Genomic DNA, 25241 nt, shown 5'->3' with positions numbered 1-25241 from the left:
ACTCTTAAGGCGTCAGCATACCAAAACATTTTGGACAATTATATGCTCCCAACTTTGTGGGAACAGTTTGTGGATGGCCCCTTCCTGTCCCAACATGACTGAACACCAGTGCACAAACAAGATCCATGGATGAGCGAGTTTGGGGTGAAGGAACTTGACTGGCCTGCACAGATTCCTGATATCCACCCGATAGAACAACTTTGGGATGAATTAGAGCGGAGACTGCGAGCCAGACCTTCTCGTCCACATCAGTTGTGATTGTGGTTCTGGAAGAATGGTAAAACATTCCCACTTCTAAACCTTATGGAAAAAGGATCACTACCTCCTAAAATAACTTGTAAACTCAATCAGGTGTAGCTAATCACCTTTTCAATGGCACACAAAGCTGTTTGACTTTCAACTGTGATCAGCTGTGGTCATTTTGATTAGCTCAGCATGAAAAGAGCTTTCCTGAAGCATTTTATTGATTTTTCTATGATTTCTTTATTAATCTCCGATATGTCACACACAAAACAATAAAAATATTAACATTTTTTTAAATTGCAATTACTCAATCCCTTCCCCTCCCTTAATCTTCCAGTTCTATACCTTCTCTCTCTTCTCTCACCCCCTGTCCTCTCTCCTATATTCCCACTATTCCTTCATATCTCCTTGTTTTCTTAAATTCTGTCCAGTTTTCCCACATATTAATGAATTTTTCTATCTCGTCTTCTCCACTACACCGTAACTCTTTCATTTTATAGGTATTTTTGTTTTGATCTTTTGATCCAATCTCCTATTGTGGGACTCTCCAGTTCTTGGCAGTATAGTGATATCAGAATTTTTGCTGCATTTATCAGATGTGGTATCACTTTATTTTTATATTGTGTTATTGGATCTTTTACACCGTGGAATTAACAGACCCATGGGTCTTCTGTTATCTCTATGCTTGTAATTGCTTTTATTTGTTGCAACACCTCCTAAAGCATTTTAGTCCATGGTAGTGCAACTGAAGCAAACAATAAACTATAGGTGGCAAGGCACTGTCAAAAGATCTCCGGGATAAAGTTGTGGCCAAGTACAATTCAGGAGATGGATACAAAAACGATTTCAAAGGCTTTATTAACACCTAGAAGCTCTGTGAAGTCTAATATTAAGAAGAGGAAGGTAATTGGTACAGCACAGACCATCTCTGGATCAGGACCTCGCTCCAAAGTGTGTGAAAGAGCCAAAAGGAAACTGGTCAGAAAGGCTACCAAGAGGCCTACAGAAATATGAAGCAGTTGCAGGAATTTATCACAAAGAGTGGTCATTGTGTGCATGTGAAAACAATATCATAAATTCTCCACAAATGGGGTTTGTATGGGAGGGTTGCACTCCTTAAAAAAGGCCACATAAAGTCATGACTGAGCTTTGCCAAAAGGCACCTTGAAGATTCTGAGGCCACATGGAAAAGGTGTTATGGTCAGATGAGACTAAAATTGAATTATTTGGCCTCGACACCAAACGATATGTCCGGCGGAAATCCAATACAGCTCACCATTCAAATAACACCATTCCTACAGTAAAGCATGGAGGTGGTGGAATCCTGTTATGGGGGTGTTTCTCTGCAACAGGGACTGGATCACTTGTCAGGATAGAAGGAAAAATGGAAGTGGAAAAAATTTGAGGAAAATCTGCTGCCCTCTGCTAGTAAGTTGCCAACGGGAAGAAGGTTTACCTTCCAACATGACCATGACCCAAAGCACACAGCAAAAATTACCACCCAGTTGGTTGAAGGAGAAAAAGGTGAATGTCCTTGCATGGCCTAGTCAGAGTTCTGACTCAAACCCCATTGAAAATCTGTGGAAGACTGCAGTCCACAAACGATCACCATTAAATTTAACTGAACTTGAACAGTTCTGCAAAAACGAGTGGGCAAATATTGCAAAGTCTAGATGTGCAAAATTAGTAGAGACATATCCCAACAGCCTCAAGGCTGTAATTAAAGCAAATGATGGTTCACCAAAATACTGACACAAGGGGGAGATCCTTTTTCCAACTCAGTGATTCTGTTTTTGAATTTTTTTTAAGAAAATTCTGGCATGTTGGCGGTATATCTTTCACTTTGATGTCATACGCTGCACTGTACAGCTGTATAGAGTAAATATAGCTGGATAAAACAAAAGTGTCTTCATTTCAGGCTGCAAAGCAACAAAATGTGATTGTTTTAGAAGGGTGTGATTCTTTTCTATATCCGCTGTGCGTGTGTGTGTATGTATGTATGTATGTATACATACACCGATCAACCGTAACCTGTCTCCTCTAGACCTCCGAAGGTATGCTGTGGCATTTGGTACCAAGTTTTCCTTTCATGTAAAAGTAGAGGATTGGAAGTCAACACCTTGAACTTGAACTTAAACCAGCATCAACTTTTTCAGCAATTTGCGCTACAGTAAATCTTCTATTGGATCAGACTACATGGTCTAGCCTTCACTGTGACATTGAGCCTTCACCGCCCATGACCCTGTTACTGCTTCACCAGTTTTCCTGCCTTGGACCACTTTTGTTAGGTCCTGACCACCGCAGACCAGAAACATCCTACAAGAGCTGAAATTTTAGAGATGCTCTGACCCAGTTGTCTAGACATTTATAATTTGACCCTTGTCAAAGTCACTCAAATCCTTATACTTGCCCAATTGTTCTGCTTTCAACAGCTCAGCTCTAAGGACAACATGTTCACTTGCCGCCTAATATATCCCACCCACCTTCAGGTGTCATTGTAACAAGATAATCAATGTTATCTACTTTGTTAACCACTTTACCACCGGAGGATTTTGCTGTCTTATGTCTGGGCCACTTTTTGCGATTCGGCACTGTGCGACTTTAACTGACAATTGCGCAGTCATGCAACACCGTACCCAAACGGCCTTTTTTTTTTACCACAAATAGAGCTTTCTTTTGGTGGTATTTGATCACCTGTGCGATTTTTACTTTTTGCGCTATAAACAAAAAAAGAGCGACAATTTTGAAAAAATAACAATATTTTTCACATTTTTTTTTTATATGAAATCCCCCCCCCCCCCCCCCAAAAATGTAAAAATCAAAATTTTTTTATCATTTTAGGCCAATTTGTTTTCTGCTACATATTTTTGGTAAAAAAAATCGCAATAAGCGTATTTTGATTGGTTTGCGCAAAAGTTATTGCGTTTACTAACTAAGGGAAAAATTTCTGTCGTTTTTGTTTTTTTTTTTTTTTTTTATCGAGTAATGGCGGCGATCTGCGATTATTTTTTTTTTTTTTTTTGCGGGACTGCGACATTGCGGCGGACAGATCGGACCCTTGACTGACATTTTTGACACTTTTGGGACCAGTGACATTACTACAGTAATCAGTGCTATAAATATGCACTGTTACTGTAAAAAATGACACTGGCAGGGAAGGGGTTAATTTTATTGGAGAGGGAGGGGTTAATGTATGCCTGGTGCTTACTGACGTGTGGGGGGAGGTGACTGAGTGACACAGGGACAGATCACAGGTTCAGCTATGCTGAACCCTGCAATCTGACACTGCCTGTCACTTAGGAGATACGCCCGCTTGTTTACACAAGTGGGCGGATCTCCAGACTTGATTCCCCGATGATTGGGGAAGAGCAGCTCCTCGCCTGGCCCGACTCCCGCTGTGACTGAATACAGCGGGATCGAGCCTCCGGTGGCGCGCGCCGCCGAGAGAGGGGAATGTCTGGCGACGTAGGTCTACGTCGCCAGACGTTATCGAACCGCTTTGCCGCAGTAGAGCTCTAGTGAGCAGCGGTAAAGTGGTTAAATGAGGGGAAAGAGGTGGTTGGTCATGTTTTGTAATAGATTTCTGGACTGGGAACTCCCGAATGCTTAACGCATCATGTGCAGGAGCTTTCTTGTGGTGTCGAATCCACTTGTCAGTCCAGAGTTCAGTTTTTCCCTCCAAACAGATTCCTGTAACATTTTCAGAATTTCCATGCAACAGTGTCGGTTGACCGTTGTACCATGTTCTATGAACTTGTAGTGAACTATATCCCCATATGATCAATAAAACACACCAGCATGGTTTGAACTGAGAACGAGACATGGTTGCTTTCTTCAGGTGAGGTGAATTATTTGTTTTTTACTGCATGCTCTGGCATTTTGTTTGCGGATCATATTAAAAAGACCATGCAAAATGCAGAGGTGTTTGATATTACCAAAGACTATCATCTCTGGTAATATCAAACACCTCTGCATTCTTTAAAAGATCGGATGAAACTTGAAGATGACGTTGTTTCTGATCTTCTGTCAAGATTCAAGGCACCATGCAAAAATCCTTTCTCTTTCCCAAATCCTCTGTTAGAATCTGCTGCACTGTTTCCCTGTTTATGTTCAATTCTTCTCCCATCATTCGCACACTCAATCTTGGATCTGTACAAACAAGGGTTCACACTCTGTCCACATTTGCATCCGCCTTTGTGTTTGCGACCCAATGACTGTGTGACTCCCCACCATAGTGCTACGCCACGGGCATTCCGGTAATTAACTTGTCACACAGTGTATACATCTGTATTACAGTACGTGTGTGTGTGTGTGTGTTTATACTTAAACTTCAATGTATTTTATTGGGATTTTATGTGATAGGCCAACACAAAATGGCACATAATTGTGAAGTAGAAGGAAAATGATAAATGGTTTTCCAAATTATTTACAAATAAATATCTGAAAAGTGTGGCATGCATTTGTATTCAGCCAGCCTGAGTCAATACTTTTTAGAACCACCTTTTAGTGCAATTACAGCTGCAAGTCTTTTTGGGTATGTCTCTTATCAGCTTTGCATATCTAGAGAGTGAAATTTTTGCCCATTCTTGTCTGCAAAAAAGCTCAAGCTCTGTCATATTGGATGGAGAGCATCCATAAACAGCAATTTTCAAGTCTTGCCACAGATTTGCAGTTGGATTTAGCTCTGGACTTTGGGTCATTCTAACACATGAATATGCTTTAAACTAAACCATTCCATTGTAGCTCTGGCTGTATGTTTAGGCTCGTTGTCTTGCTCTAAGGTGAACCTCCCCCCCAGTCTCAAGTCTTTTGCAGATGCTAACAGGTTTTCTTCTAAGATTGCCCTGTATTTGGCTCCATCCATCTTCCCATAAACTCTGTTCAGCTTCCCTGTCCCTGCTTAAGAAAAGCATCCCAACAACATGATGCTGACACCACCATGTTTCACGGTTCACGGATGGTGTGTTCAGGGTGATGTGCAGTCAGGGCTGGCCCAAGACATTGTGCTGCCTGGGTCCGAGAATGAAATGCTGCCCCCCCCCCCAAAAAAAAAAAAAAATTCATGTTTTTCAAAAGGCCTCCACATTCTATAGGACTATGAAAGCAGTCAGAGGGGTGTGAGTGTGTACGGAGTGACAGCAGGAGCAGGACAGAGCAGTAGACACTGGGCAGATGAGCGCACCAGGCTTTCTACTGTCTATAGTGCCACAGTGCCCTGCAGGGCTGCGGGCATGGTACAGGAGAATGCAGTGCTGTGGGCATGGTACAGGAGAATGCAGTGCTGCGGGCATGGTACAGGAGAATGCAGTGCTGCGGGCATGGTATAGGAGAATGCAGTGCTGCGGGCATGGTACAGGAGAATGCAGTGCTGCGGGCATGGTATAGGAGAATGCAGTGCTGCGGGCATGGTACAGGAGAATGCAGTGCTGCGGGCATGGTACAGGAGAATGCGGGGCTGCGGACATGGTACAGGAGAATGCAGGGCTGCGGGCATGATACAGGAGAATGCAGTGCTGCGGGCATGCTACAGGAGAATGCAGTGCTGCGGGCATGGTACAGGAGAATGCGGAGCTGTGGGCATGGTACAGGAGAATGCGGGGCTGCGGGCATGGTACAGGAGAATGCGGGGCTGCGGGCATGGTACAGGAGAATGCAGGGCTGCGGGCATGGTACAGGAGAATGCAGGGCTGCGGGCATGGTGCATGAGAATGCGGGCATGGTGCAGGAGAATGCAGGGCTCCGGGCATGGTGCATGAGAATGCGGGGCTGCGGACATGGTGCAGGATAATGCGGGGCTGCGGACATGGTGCAGGAGAATGCGGGGCTGCGGGCATGGTACAGGAGAATGCAGGGCTGCGGGCATGGTACAGGAGAATGCAGAGCTGCGGGCATGGTACAGGAGAATGCAGGGCTGTGGGCATGGTGCATGAGAATGCAGGGCTGTGGGTATGGTGCATGAGAATGCAGGGCTGTGGGTATGATAGAGGAGAATGTGGGTCTGCGGCCATGGTACAAGAGAATGCGGGGCTGCGGGCATACTACAGGAGATGCAGTGCTGTGGGCATGTACCATGCCTGCAGCACTGCATCTTCTGTAGTATGCCTGCAGCCCCGCATAATGGCAGATTGGCAGGTAGTGTGGCTGCAGTGTGTGTGGAGCAGTCTCACTTACCTTTGTAAAGGCGCCTTAGGATTTAAAAATGGCGCCACACGTCAACACGTCCGCGGCCGGCCTGACATGCACACTGCGAATGCGCCGCCGCTCGGGAAAGCTAATACATGTTCCGGAAATAGCCGAACGTTTACGGGCTTTGCCGAGCGGCGGCGCATGCACAGTGTGCATATCAGGCCGGCCGCGGGTCACCTTTTATTTATTTTTTTGCCAATAGCCAAAGAAGAGAAGAGGCAGGACCCATGGTAGGGCCGGCCCTGTGTGCAGTGTTCGTTTTCTGCCACACACAGAGCTTTACTTTAAGGCCAAAAATTTCAATTTTGGTCTCACCTGACCAGAGCACCTTTTTTACGTTTGCTGTGTCCCCTACATGGCTTCTTACAAACAGCAAACAGGACTTCTTATGGCTTTCTTTTAACAATGTCTTTCTTCTTACCACTCTTCCATAAAGGCCAGATTTGTGGAGTACATGACTAATAGTTGTCCTGTGGACAGATTCTTGCACCTGAGCTGTGGATTTCTGCGGCTCTTCTAGGGTTACCATGGGCCTCGTGGCTGCTTCTCTGATTTAATGCTTTCCTTGCCTGTCCTGTCAGTTTAGGTGGACGGCCATGTCGTGGTAGGTTTGCAGTTGTGCCATACTCTTTCCATTTTTGGATGGTGGATTGAACAGTGCTCCGTAAATTGTTCAAAGCTTGGGATATTATTTTTTTTTTTATAACCTAACCCTGCTTAAAACTTTGCCACAACTTTATCCCTGACCTGTCTGGTGTGTTCCTTGGCCTTCATGATGCTGTTTGTTCACTAAGACTCTCTAACAAACCTCTGAGGTCTACACAGAACAGCTGTATTTATACTGAGATTAAATTGCACACAGGTGGACTCTATTTATTAGGTGACTTCTGAAGGCAATTGGTTCCACTAGATTTTAGTTTGGGGTATCAGAGTAAAGGGGGATGAATACAAATGCACACCACACTTTTCCGATTTTTTTATTTGTAAAAAACCTTGAAAACCATTTATCATTTTCCTTCCAATTATGTGCCACTTTGTGTTGTTGGTCTATCACATAAAATCCCAATAAAATACATTTACGTGTTTTGGTTGTAACATTACTAAATGTAGAAAATGTAAAGGAGTATGATTACTTTTTCAAGGCACTGTATATGTGTTTATATATAACTGTGTGTGTGTGTGTGTGTATGTGTATATATATATATATATGGTGGCGGTGTGGCACACTGGTGGTGGTGATGGCGGTGTGGCACACTGGTGGTGGGGGTCTGAGTCCTAACTGTGACTGAGTCTGTGAGTAACCATATTTTGTTTTTTGGTACCTGCTGTGCTGCTGCTGCCTGGCTGGCTGCTGGTGGTGCTGTGGCCTGCCCAGGCAGGCACACTGGGGTCTGTCTGGCTCTGTCCTCCTCCTCCAGGCCTGTCTGTCTGCCTGTGCTGTGTGCGCCTCTCTCTCCTGGGCTGGTTGGCTGTGTGCGGTGGGGGACTTCCTGCTGCCCTGGAGACTCCTGGACCATATTTTGGCCGACCAGGCTGGCAAAGTGGCAATGGTGGTCAGCTGGTCGCATGCTGGTCGCCTCCTGGGCCTGGCGCGCTGTGCTCTGCCGCTCGCCTCTCCTCACAGAGTCTCCTCCTCCTCTCTCTCTCCAGTACCGCGGACAGCGCTGGCCGAGGTCATAGAGGAGAGGGGGAATTACAATTATACTACTGCCATCTAGTGGCGGTAGACGTAATTGCGGTAACGCAGCCGAAGTAGCGGCAACGGCGTTACAGGGAGGGCACGAGTATTCAGTTAGATTACTCGTTACCCTCTAAAGTAACTGCGTTAAGTAACGCCGTTTACTTAAATGCAGTTACTTCCATCACTGCTCATGTTAGGTGCTCTGTACCATGCCTGAGAATGCTTGACCCCTAAAGTTTAGTATTGTTGACTAACGTGATTGCTTCATACTGTGCCCTGGTCCGCACTGTATTCGGGCATGGTACAAGTCAACTCATGCCTAGTGTGGGAATGCACTTGGTTGGTTCACATAGGCCATCAACAAGTATCCTTACAATTCTGGACTTTTTTTTTCTATTAGAACGCCAAGCATGCAACTTGCAAAGGCTAATAAAAATGACATAAACCATTAGTAATTTCCTTTTTGGAAAGAACACCATAAACCAGGGCATGTTCATTAATATGTCAATTCTCCCCATGTTTTCAAAGAATTTATCCAATCAACTTTTACTCTTCTTAAAGGGTGGAGAAGAAATATATTACTACATCAAAGTTCATGTTTGCATAGTTATATGGGCTACATAAACTCAAGGCTATGGAAAGCCTGTATAATTGACTAATAGCTCCAAGAACAAAAGTAATAATTAACTTGTTTAGCTGTATGTACAATTTATTGAACTTGGTCTATAATAAACTGTGTACAGTGGGGAAACAATTCTTTCTTTTTTATCTCCTTCAGATTTTGTAAGTTTGCCCACTTACAAAGAAATGAAGGGTCTATAATTATCATAGACTTTTTAAAGATAGAGACAGACTATCTAGAAAAAATACATGATACAAATGCTTTCAATTAAGTTGCAGTTCAGTGAGTAAAATAAGTATTTGATCCCCAAGCAAAACATGACTTAGTACTTGGTGGAGAAACCCTTGTTGGCAAGCACAGAGCTAAGACGTTTCTTGTAGTTGGTTACCAGGTTTACACACATCTTGGGAGGGATTTTGTTCCACTCTTCTTCATAGATCTTCTCTAAATCCTTAAGGTTTCTTGGTTGTCGCTTTGCAACTCGAAGTTTCATTTCCCTCCATATGTTTTTCTAAAGGATTAAGGTCTGGAGACTGGTTAGGCCACTCCATGACTTTTAATGTGCTTCTTCTTGAGCCACTCCTTTGTTGCCTTGGTGGTATATTTTGGGTGATTGTCATGCAGGAAGACCCAGTCACGACCCATCTTTAGTGTTCTGGCTGAGGGAAGAAGGTTCTCATCCAAGATTTTACAATACATAGCCCCATTCATTGGCCCCTCAATGCGGCAAAGTCGGCCTATACCTTTAGTAGAGAAACCACCCCAAAGAATAATGATTCCAACCCTGTGCTTGACTGTAGAGATGGTGTTCTTGGGGTCATAGTCAGTGTTTTTCCTTCTACAAACACAGTGAGTCAAATTAATGTCAGAGCTCACTTTTGGTCTCCTCTGTCCACAGCACTTTCTCCCAATCCTTCTCTGAATCATTTTAGACATTCATTGGCAAACTTCAGACTGGCCTGTAGGTGTGCCTTCTTGAGGAGTGGGACCTTGCGGGTGCTGCAGGATTTTAATCCATGATGGTGTATTAGGTTACCATTGGTTTGTTTGGTGACTGTGGTCCCAACTGCCTTGAGATCATTCACAAGCTCCTCCCGTGAAGTTCTTGGCTCATCCCTCACTTTTCTCATGATCATCCTAAACCCAAGAGGCGAAACCTTGCATGGAGCTCCAAACCAAGGGTGATTGATGGATATTTGTGTATTTCTTCCATTTGCTAATATTTGCACCAACAGCTGTCTACTTCTTCCAGCCTTGTGCAGGTCTACAATCTCTTCCCTGATGTCCTTTGACAGCTCTTTGGTCTTCCCCATGATGGTGAGGTTTGAATGGAAAAAAGAGATTCTGTGGACAGGTGTCTTTTATACAGTACATGTAACGATGTAACAAGTTAGTGTTAGGAGAACCTTCTTAAATTGACAGGACTGATCTCTGTACCACATGAGCACATACTGGAGCCAGTCTGTAGGAGCCAGAATTATTGTTGGTTGGTAGGGGATCAAACACTAATTTTGTTCACTGAACTGCAACTCAATTTATAACATTTGTATCAAATGTTTTTTCTGGATTTTTGGTTGATATTCTGTCTCTATCATTTAAAATACACCTATAGTAAATATTATAGACCCTGCATTTCTTTGTAAGTAGGCAAACTTACAAAATCTGCAGGGGAACAAATAATTGTTTTCCGCACTGTATATAACATCTGTGCTTGCACTTCACATTAATGCTTAAGTTTAAAGGGTCAGTCCACTTGAAACTTCTTCTATTTTGGTAGTTGCTGGAGAGGTAAACCGCCTGACAAATCCCTTTTATCTCTTAGGCACCTTAGGCATTTTTTTAAATTGTATAAGGAATACAAAGGCAGGAACTGGAACTCCCAAAATACTCTAGGTGAACTGCACAAAATTGGGAAATATGTCAGGGAGATTCTACTGCTGAAGTACCAAAGCCTAAAGTTCAACTAAAGGCTCCTATATGACACTAAACAAGTACCAAATCCAGTTTTTATGTTCTGCACAAGCCTCATAAATTAAACAAAAAACCTTTTTTTTATCCTCCTTGACCTTCCTTGATCTCTTAATTTTGTTTCTGACATGTTTTCCCTCCCCAGACACTGCAGCTCACAGTGGGGAGGTTTCAGGAACTGAGGAAGTGGACAGGACCAGGTGGGGCCAGGTGCTGAATGACAAGCTACAACAATATCTCTCCTGCGCTCGAGTGGTATGCGGGAAGGTGAATCTTCTAGGCGGTTTTATGACACAAATGAAGTGGTCTTGCTGCCCCCCTCAGGACCAAGGGTATCCAAAAGGCACTACAAGAAAACAACAAGAGAATGGCGCACCGACCTTGTGCATTACCACTTAAAAGTTTATTAAAATCAAAGAAGGGTAGCGTACAATATACTCACAAACGTAGCATATGAACAAGCATATAGGAAATGGGCACTGCTCGCTTCCAGGACACTTCTCTACTGCTGGATAGCGTGATGGCGTCCTCAAAACCTGATGTGGCTTACGCGTTTTGAGGGAGGACCCTCTTCCTCAGAGCCAAAATCGCCACCCTGAATGACCAGCTTACAGGCTTGTGAATCTGCATTGACAATGCTGATGGCCACACTCCCTAAAACATCTCCTTCCACCGTAGTGCGAGTAGGCACAGCCTAAAGAAGTGGCAACTCTGCTCTGAATTCAGGAGCAGCGCAGAATTGTTGCCTCCCCATCACAGGAAGCTGTATTAGCTGGACTTAACTAGCAGGATAGGCAGGTATTTGTGGGACTTGGAGGAAACTGAAAGTGCAGATACACTTATAATTTAGATGCTGAAGCACATTTTTAGAATGGGAGGGCCATAGGTTTAAGCTTTATTCCTTTGGGCATATCCATACTTTTGTGTTGGACCCTTTGACGCTTACTGAGCTATGTATGTATGTAACCTATTTCATAGTAGACATTAGTGATGTCTGTAATGAACAGAAATCAGACTTCTAGGGGCGAGGCCACAAATTCTAATAATTATCTCTGGCACATGTAATGTAGTGTAGTGTCTGTCATAATTTGAGGAAGAGATATTTTTAGGAAGTAACTCATGAAAAAAAGCAAAGAAAGAAGTAACATGAGATCAGCTGGTTGGAATGATGTTACCAGAGCAACATTAAATTAAGCTCACCACGCACCCTACACTCTCCCTTAGATGTACCTACAGTGATCTGGTGGAAGGGCCTGCCTAATTGAATAAAGATTAATTAAATAATTTTAGGTAGGTTCTCATTTTATACAATTTTGGTAACTGAAAAGTTGACTGTACCAACATCATATAGTGAGATTGTAAATATTGAAAATAAAGCATTGATATGCATTTAGGAAGCATATCCAACCTATTCAAGAGTTGATGTTTTTTTTTTTTTTTATAATCTGAGCATTTTCGTAGTAAGCTAGTCTTCCCCACTCCTGTAACCTGGCTGTCTGTAATCCCCTTTTTGCTTACCCATCTATATTGCAGATGTTGTATCCCTTAGGATACTCAATGTAGGCTCCTTGCTGTTGGGGCTGTGGTCCACATTACAGCAGGGTGACATAAATGTTTGAAGTGAAATTATACCTTTCATAATCTAGTTAAAGGAAAGCAGTTGGTCTCATCTGGGAGACATTTTAATAGTTGGGCGCCCTTCCGTCTAGTACACGCAATCAGAAAATTGGATGGCAAAAATCCCTTTAGATGTGATTATAGGATAATCTGATCGTTGGTACACAACTTTGGAGAGTTCATCCAACAATCTCCGAATTGACAAGTAGGAAAATACATTACAATACTGTACACATTACGTTACTTCCCAAGTTGTATTCTGTCGTACGAGAATTTTCGTATCTTTAGTAACCGCTGCATTTTCAATATAAGGCTAGCATGCAACAAAAAACGGACGATCATTCGTCTGATACTCTCATTGTATGTATGAGGCATTACTATGGAATTAAAAAAAAAAAAATAAGAAATGCTGTCTAAAAGATATGCATTTTATTTTGGGGAGGCATTGCTACCCCTGGATACTAACATTTATAGGTAAAGTTGATCCAGGGAATATCCGATTGCCTCTTGGGGGATCAGGAAGAACTTTTTTTCCTCCTTCTGGAGCAAATTGTATCATGCTTTTTTTGGGGATTGTTGCCTTCCTCTTGATCAACTGTGGGTATAGGATTGTTTTATATAGGATTGTATACATTTTTTCCCTTCTATTGCTTGAACTGGATGGACTTGTGTCTTTTTTCAACCAGATTAACTATGTAACTATTGCCTTCTAATGGTGTCCATAAAGCAGCTCATTGTGTAGACATTTACTATACTGCACAATAAGTGTTTTTCTTGGCTGCAAGTTTTCTTACCACCTACCAGAAAAGCTTTTACCGCAGTATTCCAGAAGATACATGATGTCACTGTTTGTTAGGGTGCCCTGCCCAAGATGTATATGCTATATATAATTCTCTGCTGTGACTTGGCTGTCACCTACATCACGGCATTGACAAGAGCTGTGATTTTGTTAGTAAGGCTATACATAGATTAGGATGAACTTTACCCTAATGTACACCTGGAAAGATAGAGATTAGGTATTCTATCAGAGGGCAGGTAATGCCTGCTGGGCTGAGTCAGGGCCTGGCTCCTTACGTGGATTCTCCAACAGTGAGATCTCTCTGTTAAATTTCCTTGCTATATCCCCCCCTTGAGTGTAAGATAAATAGGAAATCTAAGGCCCCTCTCACACAGGTGGTCCAATCAGGTTAGATTTTTCAGGTGGACCTGATCAGAAACTCCATGTAAGTCTATAGGCAGGTGGATATAAACACCCACTTGTTCTTCTACATCTGCTAATCTGAGTCTGTCCAGGTCCATAAAAATTGACTTTTTCTGGACTTCGGACAACCTCTGATCCATCATTGATGTAAATAAATGCACGTTTGTTTTCATCCAGCCACCAAAAAATTAAATATGGGTCCGAAAAGCTCCATTTATACACATATATACATATATGTACGCTATTGTGGATGGTTGTAGAGCTCTTTGATTGGTCAGCTTGGCTTCAAAGCCAAGGGGATAGTATAGCTTTCCATTTTCGGGGGGATAATTATGTAAAGCCTGATTTAAATATTCTATATAATTATATTTTTCACATATATTTTAAACATGTGCATGGGTGCAGCCATATTTGTTCATTGCAGCCTCTGCATTCTGCTTTGCAGTGCTACTCAATGGTTTGTACCTTACTTCCCCTTCTCGAAATGCTAGCATTTTCAGAAGAGGTGTAAAAGCAGCCTGCATTTGTGTCCTATGACAGGCACCCTTTAAAGGAGCCTTGACCTGATTACATATATACAGTATCTCACATAAGTGAGTAAGCCTCTCTCCTTTTTGTAAATATTTTATTATATCTTTTCATGTGACAACACTGAAGAAATGATACTTGACTACAATGTAAAGTAGTGAGTGTACAGCTTGTATAACAGTGTAAATTTGCTGTCCCCTCAAAATAACTCAACACACAGCCATTAATGTCTAAACCGCTAGCAACAAAAGTGAGTACATCCCTAAGTGAAAATGTCTTAATTGGGCCTAATTAGCCATTTTCCCTCCCTGGTGTCATGCGATCTGCTAGTGTTACAAGGTCTCAGGTGTGAATGGGATGGGGAGCAGGTGTGTTAAATTTGGTGTTATCGCTCTCACTCTCTCATACTGGTCACTGGAAGTTCAACATGGCACTTCATGGCAAAGAAGTCTCTAAAGATCTGAAAAAAGAATTCATGCGCTACATAAAGATGCCCCAGGCAGAGTGTCATTTCTTCAGTGTTGTCACATGAAAAGTTATAATAAAATATTTACAAAAATGTGAGGGGTGTACTCACTTTTGTGAGATACTGTGTGTGTGTGTGTGTGTGTGTGTGTATATATATGTGTGTATGTTTATGTAATATATATAATGTCCCCCAAAGTCTGCTGGGAAACCAACGCTTCCAGGAGTCTCAATCTCCTGGGTCTTCCATGAATCTCACTGGTTCCTCCCTCTGACTTTGTTTCACAGCAGGAGAGAAGGAGAGAGTGGCAGCATGGGGTCAGAGGGAGTTTGCTGCCGCAGCAGCCTGTTCATTATGTGAGGTTTTGTGCCCTTGGCATGTTTCTCTGTTTTCCCGTTTTTTCCACTCTATGGTACAAAACTTTTTTTAGACACCCACAGCCTCTCCATGTTTTTTTAGTTTTACTTTTGTCCAGTAAGGAGGGCCTTTTAGAGACTTGGAAAGGCTTTTACCCCAAAATGCTTTTTCACCTCTAAATGCAATACATAGAAACTATTTTGTGTATTGCAAGTCCTGGAATAAACAGAATGAAATTTACGCTTTAGGCTTTTTGACACTGCTTGTGGATCTTGTCAAATAAGCAAGTTGCCATATGGTCTGCTTAGACCATGGGTCTTTGCATAAAACAACATTTGAACTAGAATAGTGAGAGCTTTGGGGACCCAAGAGATCAACATTCCCTGTATTGCCGTCTTTACCTAGCAGTACACAGGGACCACTTTTGGTGATTGGAGTGGAGTTTGGTGTCATGCTTGCCAGTTTTTCTTTTTTTTTTTTTTACAGGTAATGGCAGTTTGTTTTTAAATTAATTGTGGCAGGTCTTGTCTTAAACTTGACTCTGAGTTACTCCAGTGCAGCAGTTATATCAATTTTTTATTCTCCAACCTATGGTATGCATCATTTAGAGTTTCTAAAATGCCTTGTAATGCTCTGCTGTCTGTATTCATTCACTTGGAATAATGGGATTAAGCATTCATTATAAAGAAATATTTTGGCCTTTGTGCAAGAAGGCCCAGCTTAGGTTCATTAAGTTTTATGCTAGTAAACCAGATATAGACCCGTATTTCTCTGTACAGTATGCCTGCATTATTCTGACAGCGTCAGATGAATTATAGATCTGTGTGTTTTCTCAGTCCCGCAGTGTGGATAAACAGCACGCCGTCATCAACTACGACAGCGAGAAGGATGAGCACCGCGTGAAAGATCTCGGGAGCTTAAATGGAGTAAGTTCTGATGCCTATCAGTTGTAAAATATTCTTTCTGTGATCTTACAGGTCGGATGAATGGATGCAATTTGGATTCAGACTTTTTTTTTACATTTCAGTTTTCTTCTCTTAAACCAAAATGATACTTGAAATGAAATATTTTGCTGGGGTACCAGGAAAGATAACTTGGATTTATAGCAGTATTTAAAGGGAATCTGTCACTTTTGAAAATTCTCTTAAGGCCCCTTTCACACTTGCGGACCGTTCAGATCTACCTGTCAGTTTTTCAGGCGGATCTGAACGGATGCCCCATGCATCTCTATGGGGTATCTGATGTCAGCGGAGACATGTCCGCTGACATCCGATCCGGTCTGTCAAATCCAGACGGATGGAAACCCTATTTTCCATCCGTCCAGCTGATAGGATCGGATGGGATCAGATGAGAACGGACAGATGGCCCGTTCTCATCCGATTCCCCCATAGAGAACAGCGGGGACCTGACAGCTCTGTCTCTACACACAGCGTGGAGAAGATCGATCCCCCGTTGAGATAAACGGAGTCCGCCGACAGACTCTCTTGTGTGAAAGGGGCCTAAAAGCTCATATTCCCCCATACACACTTGATTATTCTGGGTCTAAGCCCTGTACCACTGTTGGTTAGTATTGGAGCTCACACAAATTAATGACCTGCCCCAATATGTAGTAGTGTGCAGGTCTGGTCATTTTCCACCAAGAACTAAGCATTGTATTCTGGTGGGAATAGTAAATGGACAAAGTAAAGAAAACCTAAAATGTCCAGACAGCTGCAGTCCAAACAAGATCCATGTGTTGCTCAGCAAAAGACATAATATGACAAAAAAGACACCGTGGGAACTAAACCAGTCAACGCCTTTCGTGCTGTCGCCATGCTTAATCATGAACACTGAGAAAGCATGTAACGCTTTGACTGGTTAAGTCCCCACTGTGTCTTTTTTGCCATATTGCATGTTTTTGATGAGCAATAAACAAATCTTGTTTGTTGGGACATTTTGGAGTTTTCTCTGCATACAGTATGATGAGCTGAGCCTGCACCCAGGTTTGTGGGGTGTGGACGAGTGTGGTGGCAGTGTTCTTTCTGTAAATGGGCAAAGTGTCAGACTCACTTTAAGCTGAGCCTATCACCTGGTAATAATGCAGACCATAATTACCCCCCCCCCCCACATGGTCTATAATATGTGCAAACCAAATTTGCATAACACTTGCATGTCTTAAACTACAATACCTGTCTTGCCCCATGACATATCCCATGACCAGTCCTGCAGTATTTGTTGATTGTCAAAGCTGCCAAGTGCCATCTTTGTCAAGGGGATCATTTACACAATGAACACATCCAAATGTTTACTTACCTACAGGGATGGGTTCACATTCATCCCTGTATGCAAGTAAAAGATCGGATGTGTGGTTACTAGTGTACAGCCACAGCCCGTCATTGATTTGTACAGACAGCTATACACAAACACCTGTCATTCCTGGGTGCAATTATGTGCTTGTTTTTCCCAGTGTATGACTACCTGCACCTGTGTGAATGAGCCCTAAACATTTTTTTTCAGAATCTGTATGACCATAGGTCATGTGACTTGCCTCCAGGATGAGACAGTTAAGTTTTTTTTTTTTTTTATATTTTTTTAGCCTGATTCAGTATAATAAAGCAAGTGGTGCTAAAGTAGGGTTACTAGAAGCTGATAGGGCTGATTTAGGGCCTATGGGGGGGGGGGGGGGGAGGTATTTCTTATGCAGCTTATGCACTTTACAGGCAGTACTATACATCTTTATGGAAAATATGCCTGTTAGAAACTGTACCATATATACAACAAGAAGAATTTTAGTAAAGCAAAGTAAATGCACCACATTAAAGACTTGTTTAATTATATTGACCTACGCAAGAAAGTCCTGCCCAGGTTTGGCAATGGAGCAGTTAATTTTTAACTGTTTGGAAAAGCCAAAATATGTGAGGAGTATGGATTTCTTCAGTACTGTCATGAACAAATACAACATTTTAATTGAAATAACATAGATTTTATTACAACAGAAAAAACAAAACACATTGAATATTATAAATATCAAATTCATATAGGGTCATTAAAACCAAAGCTCCCTGCAGACTATTCTATTGTTTCTATAATGAACATATAACATCCATGCTGGTATATATCATCGAATTGTCAAATAATGAAGATCAGGAACACGTGGACGGTCGGCAGATCTCAACATGTTTCATAGTCATATACTGCTTCTTTAGGGAGCCACAGATCACTATAAGATGAATTATAAGACATAAAAATAATTCATAAATTCACAACAAATGTAAATACATCAATATATATTTTGTAAAGACTGTTAGAATGGGTGATACTCAATCTTACCCCAGAAAGGCCAGACACATGAAAGGAGGCCAAAGGTGCAAGGAGAGAAGGGCACAACCCTCACCAGGAAGACATGGGAGCAGCCAAGGCAGAATAAAATCTATAAGAATAATTTTAGTCATCAAAGAAGATACCCCATTACAAAAGGCACACTGCCAAAGTCACCAGATACTAAATATCACCAAATACTAGATATCCAGCATGCCCCCCAATCAGTGGTGTATTTAGGTTTTGTGCTGCCCTAGGCCTGACTAAACTTGGGCACCCTCTAGATTAAATATGACCCACCCCTTCCTGTAAAGGCCACACCCCTTCCTGTCTATGACCCACCCTGTCATCTGTAAACCACAATCAGATGCAGCAAACACAAGTCCAAATATCTTATAAGATTGGAGTAATTGTACTCATCCAGTGACATATTGGGATAGTACATATGAGGTGAGCAGCTCCAAAATACTATTGCCATCATATAGAGGTAAAAGTCCTATTTGTATATGATGGAATTCAATCTGCTCACTCAAGGACAAGGATGTTTAAAGAAATGAAATTATATTATTGACATGATTGCTGCCATACCTGGGGGCTGAGGAGGGTACATGATGGCTGCCATACCTCGGGGCGGAGGAGGGGAGGCGGAGCATTAGGCTGCAGTGCCACACTTATTAGCATTGGCAGCTGTCGGCCAGTTGTATTAAGTGTGGTCAGTGGCCTGCGGTCTGTCTGAATGTCCTCAACGGCCAGTATTATAATACCAGGAGGTAGCAGTGTGACCGCTTTATGGGGCTGCCAGACTGATTTGCCTCCTGGACCCTGCCCTCCGGCCCAATTTGCCCCATAAGACTGGCACTATACTAAAAGAGTAGCGCAAGTCAGTGGGGACCCTTTTTGTGCAGAAGTTGGGAGAAGGCTGTTTTTTTTTCTTGCAGGGTGCAGCTTTTTTGCTGCCCCCCTGCAAAGTGCCGCCCTAGGCCTGGGCCTTGTTGGCCTAGGCCAAGATACAGCACTGCCCCCAATAGCAGAGAATGCTGGTACATAAAAGTGCAGGTGAGCTTGGTTGCAGAACCATAAGTCAAAGCCATAGGTGAGCTTACTATCTTTTATGCTTTTACACATTTTGAGTTGAAATGTAATTGGGATCCTATCTGTCCCTATGCCACAATTGTAATAACTGGTAGGGCTTAGATACCCTTGTGTCATGTCGGGTTTTTAGTAATCTCACATAACTCCTGTTGCCTTGACGTATGGTCCTGCCACCACGATTCTTGGATGCTGTTACCTATACTAGGTTTTGATAGCACTCTTTATTTTGATTTACATGTTTCAATGTTGGTACTAAAATGCATCCTGTGTCCTGCTTCCAAACCCAGATGCATAGAATGTTTAATAGAAAACAAGGGATAGGTCAGCACAGAGGTCTAAACAAAGTCTCTAAGCTGCATAGATGAGGACTGAACTTTTATATGAAATGAACCGACAAGCATGAACCACTTAGTTTTCACTTCAAACATCCAATCACTTGCATGGCAATTTAAAAAATAAAGCTTTTTTTCAGAGTTGGATGTTTAAAACAGACACCATCCTTTAGGCCTCAAACCTTTCATTTGAGTAATGTGCACAGTTCTGCAGCGACTATAGCAGACAGTAATGCAGTTGTATGAAGTCCCATGGAGACCTGAGCCCTCATACGCAAACATCTTGAGTTACACGTGTTCATTAAAATAGGAACACTAATCTGGGTCTTTTTAAAGAAAAGCTGTTCTGGAGATTTCATGTCTTTATTGCTGTTGAGCAGCTGCTCAGAATGCAAGCTGATGAGATGTCCAGGCTTGTATTGTAACACCCTTATGTTGCAGTTACAAACGCTTTTAAGTTTTCAGGGTTTCTACATGGTTTGGACTTTTTGCATGCGTATGGAGCTTAAAATCTGTTTTGCAAATTGACTCAATCTTTGATCAACTTTTTATATCCCGATTGCTGTGGCATCCAGGCTCTCAGCTCCACTCAGTACAGGGGGTCTCAGGCTTCCCGAGGATCCCATCCTCTTGCTACAGTCTCTGTGAAGTAAAATAGTGAAATGTCACAGTAGGATTTCTGCAATGGACATCGCACCACTGCAGACCTAAAAGATTGCCAAGTACTAATATTATCACACCATTGTGACACCATGTGGTACACTTAGCCAGTATACATGATGGTGCATCCTTTACAGTAGTTAGAAATATGTTTGCCACTGAAAATATATCATTGCATCGTTAGTCTGCATCCTAGTAGCCATTAAGATATCGGATTTAGCCTATATTGGCTCATCTTTATTAAAAAATACCCAATTGTGGACCGTGCTCTGCTCAGCGGGGATTGATCCGCCGATCCCCGCTGAGCCGGCGGATGACAGCTCCGTCTCTGCGCTGTGTGCGGAGAGGGAGGTGTCAGAGCCCCGCTGCTCTCTATGGGGAATCGGATAAAAGCGGACCGCCTGTACACTCTCTTTCGATCCGATCCCCAGGACGGATGGAAAATAGAGTTTCCATACATCCGGATTTCACGGACAGGATCGGATGCGGGTGGCAGCAGGTGTCAGCGGACACGTCACCGCTGACATCCGCTGCTCCATAGGGCTGAATGGGGCATCCGATCAGATCAGCCTAAAAAACTGACAGGCGGATCTGATCGGAACACCCGTGTGAAAGAGCCCTTAATGTACAAGGTATCATTTCTGAAAATTAAAAAAAAATTGTGTTTTATGTTATGGTTGTAATTTTTAAAAAGTTGCCAGATTTTAAACCACAGGATCACTAAAAATAATTTTCAGTATTCAGGGAACCCTTACTAAAACAATTCTTTTGTGGTCAGTGGGGAAAATTTTCTCTTCTACAGACAGCTAACAAAACCATTGTGCCATGCTACTGATTTTGCCAGGTTGCATTGACCTAGAAACTATTCACGCATAGGGTTGAGCGGACACCTAGATGTCCGTGTTCGACGGGTTCGGCCGAACTTTAAAAAAAAGTCCGGGTCCGTGTCCCGGACTTTTACCGAACTTTTCCCGGGGACAGAACCCCATTGAAGTCAATAGGGACCCGAACTTTAAGGCACTAAAATGGCTCTAAAACACCAAAGGAAAGGGCTAGAGTGCTGCAAATGGCAGCAAAACGTAATTAAGAGCATGGCAAGTGCTCTGCAAACAAATGTGGATAGGGAAATAACTTAAAACAACAAAAAAAAACAGAAAAATAAAACAATGTTCTTCTTCATCTCTGAAGGACGAGGCCCATATGGAGTAGGAGGGAGGTTGAGGTGGTGGTGGATGTGGCGGTGACATAGGCGTGCGCACAGGGTGTGCTGGGTGTGCCTGGGCACACCCTAATCACCTAGGGCACATAGCATTGCCAGTGAGGAGATGGGAAAGATCTCCCTGGGACCTGCTCTGCTCTATTTCTCCTTGCCTACAGGTACATGGCCCCGATACATTACTCTCCCTGCTGGCAAACACATGCATGTGTATTTCAACTTTGGGGTGCACACCTTAATGCAATAGGCTGCGCACACCTATGGGCGGTGTAGGTGGAAGCGGCGGTGGAGGAGGACCAGGGCCGGATTAACAGCATCATGGGCTTGGTGCTGAGGATTTTGAAGGGCCTTAAGGGCCGTGCCTTGCCATGCACCCAGAGGAGGAAGGGTGCAGCCATGCATGCCTAATTCAACATGGGATGCTGTCTCTGAAGCCCATAAACACATCCATGCATCGCCAACTGTCCCTCCTTGTCCGGCCTTCACGCTGTGTGGGGAGGTTCTGAGGGTGCTGCCTGGGGAAGCGAGCATAGAAGCCAGACTTCTGTGTTTACAAGTGACAGAAGAGCGGTAACAGTGAATATGGCCAACCCGGGGCCTATATAAAAGGTAGGGGCCTGGAGCTGCAGCTCCAATAGCCCCTACATTAATCTGGCCCTGAGGAGGAGGACGAGGTAGCCAACACTGCTTCTTTTCAAAAATTTTAAATGAGGGTACACCCCAAAAGAGTGAGAAAGAGCAAAAATGGAACAATGGGTGGGTAAGGTCGGTATCCATTGCTATTCTGCATAAGGTACGGAAAAGTCCCGTGGGATCCATGCCTGGTTCATTTTAATGAACGTGAGCTTGTCCACATTGTCTCTGGACAGGCGGCTGCGCTTGTCTGTTATAACGCCCCCAGCCGTGCTAAATACCCGTTCAGATAATACACTGGCTGCAGGGCACGCCAGCACCTCCAAGGCGTAAAGGGCAAGCTCAGGCCATGTGCCCAATTTGGAGACCCAGAAGTTGAAGGGGGCAGACCCGTCATTCACTACATGTAGGCGTGTGCACACATACTGCTCCACCATGTTGGTAAAATGCTGCCTCCTGCTAAGACGTTCCATCTGAGCTGCTGGTGCTGCTGTTTGTTGTGGCGTGCTGACAAAGCTTTTCCACATTTCGGCCATGCTAACCCTGCCTTCTGAGGTGCTGGCGGTGCCCTGGTTGCGTTGGCGACCTCCTCCTCCTCCTCCTCTGCCTTGTGCTTCCACTGTGGCCCCGCTGTCAGATGGGAATGCCAGCAGCATGGCGTCTACCAGCGTGCGCTTGTACTCGCGCATCTTGCGATCGCGCTCCAGTGAGTGAATTAAGGACGGTACGTTGTCCTTGTAACGGGGATCCAGCAGCGTGGCCACCCAGTAATCAGCACAAGTTAGAATGTGGGCAACTCGGCGGTCGTTGTGGAGACACTGCAGCATGTAATCGCTGATGTGTGCCAGGCTGCCCAGAGGCGACGAAAGGCTGTCCTCTGTGGGAGGTGTATCGTCCGTGTCCTCTGTATCCCCCCAGCCACGCACCAGTGATGGCCATGAGCTGGCCTGGGTGCCACCCTGCTGTGAACATGGTTCCATCTCCTCCTCCAGCTCCTCCTCCTCCTCATCCTCCTCATCCTCCAGAACTGTGCCCCTGCTGGACAATTGCGTCCCTGGCGTTTGCGTGTGCAGGAACCCACCCTCGGAGCCCCTTGCGAATGACTGCCCTGAAAGCCTTGGAAATGTTACCTCTTCATCCTCCTCCTCCTCCTCATCCTGTGCCACATCCTCTTCCATCATCGCCCGAATTGTTTTTTCAAGGAGGCATAGAAGTGGGATAGTTAAGCTGAGAACGGCGTCATTGCCACTGGCCATGTTGGTGGAGTACTCAAAACAGCGCAACAAGGCACACAGGTCTCGCATGGAGGCCCAGTTATTGGTGGTGAAGTGGTGCTGTTCCGCAGAGCGACTCACGCGTGCGTGCTGCAGCTGAAACTCCACTATGGCCTGCTGCTGCTCGCACAGTCTTTCCAGCATGTGCAAGGTGGAGTTCCACCTTGTGGGCACGTCACATATGAGGCGGTGAGCGGGAAGGCCGAAGTTACGCTGCAGCGCTGCCAGGCGAGCAGCAGCAGGGTGAGAACGCCGAAAGTGCGCACAAACGGCCCGCACTTTCTGCAGCAGCTCTGACATATCGGGGTAGTTTTTAAGGAACCTCTGCACCACCAAATTCAGCACATGCGCCAGGCAAGGGATGTGCGTCAAACCGGCTAGGCCCAGAGCTGCTATGAGATTTCGCCCGTTATCGCACACCACCAGGCCGGGCTTGAGGCTCGCTGGCAGCAACCACTCATTTGTCTGCTGTTCCATGCTCCTCCACAACTCCTGCGCGGTGTGTGGTTTGTCCCCCAAACAGGCAAGTTGTAAAACTGCCTGCTGTCGTTTACCCCTGGCCGTGCTGAAGTTGGTGGTGAAGGTGTTACGCTGTCCGGATGAGGAGGCGGTAGAGGATGAGGAAGCGGAGTAGGAGGAGTTAGGAACAGGAGGCAAACTGAAGCGCCCTGCAATCCTCGGTGGTGGAAGGACATGCGCCAAATTGCTATCCGCCTCAGGCCCATCCGCCACTGCATTTACCCAGTGTGCCGTTAGGGAGATATAACGCCCCTGACCGTGCTTACTGGTCCACGTATCCGTAGTTAGGTGGACCTTGGCACAGATGGCGTTGCGCAGTGCACACCTGATATTTTCCCCCACTTGGTTGTGCAGGGAAGGGATGGCTTGCCTGGAAAAGTAGTGGCGGCTGGGCACGACGTACTGTGGGACAGCCACCGACATAAGGTTTTTAAAACTGTGCGTCTCCACCAGACGGAATGACAGCATTTCAAAGGCCAATAATTTTGAAATGCTGGCATTCAGGGCCAGGGATCGCGGGTGGGTAGGGGGGTACTTCCTCTTCCTCTCAAGTGTTTGGGAGATGGAAAGCTGAACGCTTCCACGGGACATTGTGGAGATGGTTGTTGGTGACCCAGGTGGTGGTGTTGCTGACAGATCGTCTGTTTGCGGGGTGGCAGGTGCCGGTATCACTACAGATGTGGCTGGAGCGGCCGAGACTGCAGCAGAAGAGGAAGCAGGATGAGCCAGAGACGTTTCTTGGTTTTGAAGGTGTGTACTCCACTGCAGCTCGTGCTTTGCACTTAGATGCCTGATCATGCAGGTTGTGCTCAGGTTGAGAAGGTTTATGCCTCGCTTCAAGCTCTGATTGCACAGGGTGCAAACCACTCGTGTCCTGTCATCAGCACATTTTCTAAAGAACTTCCACGCTAGAGAACTCCTTTGAGCTGACTTTGGTGCGCTCGTTCCCTTGCTGCGTTGGGCAGTAGCGGGCGTAGTGTCTAGGGCACGGCCGCTCCGCTTCTGCACCCTGCTCCCTCTTCTGCTGTGCTGGTGGCTCTGTGCGACCACCGCCTCTTCCTCCAAACTACTCAGGTCACCTGCATGACGTTCATTCCATGTGGGGTCGAGGACCTCATCGTCCTCCACATCATCTTCCACCCAGTCTTCACCCCTGCCCTCCTTGTCGGTCTCCACAATGCTGAACGCCGCAGCAGTTGGCACCTGCGTTTCGTCATCATCGGAGACGTGCTGCGATGATCCTTGCATGTACTCATCTTGAGAAATAAGTGGTTGGGCATCGCTGCACTCAATCTCTTCCACTTCTGGGGCAGGGCTAGGTGGATGGCCCTGGGAAACCCTGCTGACAG

At 44.6% G+C, this 25241-nt stretch overlaps 1 protein-coding gene across 1 annotated transcript in view; it reads left to right on the top strand.

The window, feature by feature from the left end:
• The window catches only part of CEP170B (centrosomal protein 170B), a 170055-nt gene that overhangs the window by 68153 nt on the left and 76661 nt on the right, over positions 1 to 25241 (top strand). The window contains exon 3 of the mRNA XM_082275275.1: positions 15706 to 15795. Coding sequence (XP_082131401.1) covers positions 15706 to 15795 — 90 coding nt within the window. The remainder of the gene's footprint in view (positions 1 to 15705; positions 15796 to 25241) is intronic.

Source organism: Pelophylax lessonae (assembly GCF_965119305.1).
Source record: "Pelophylax lessonae genome assembly, chromosome: 13".
Classification (NCBI taxonomy): Eukaryota; Metazoa; Chordata; class Amphibia; order Anura; family Ranidae; genus Pelophylax; species Pelophylax lessonae.
Note: the sequence above shows the minus strand (reverse complement) of the source record. Positions and strands in the feature narration are given on the sequence as shown.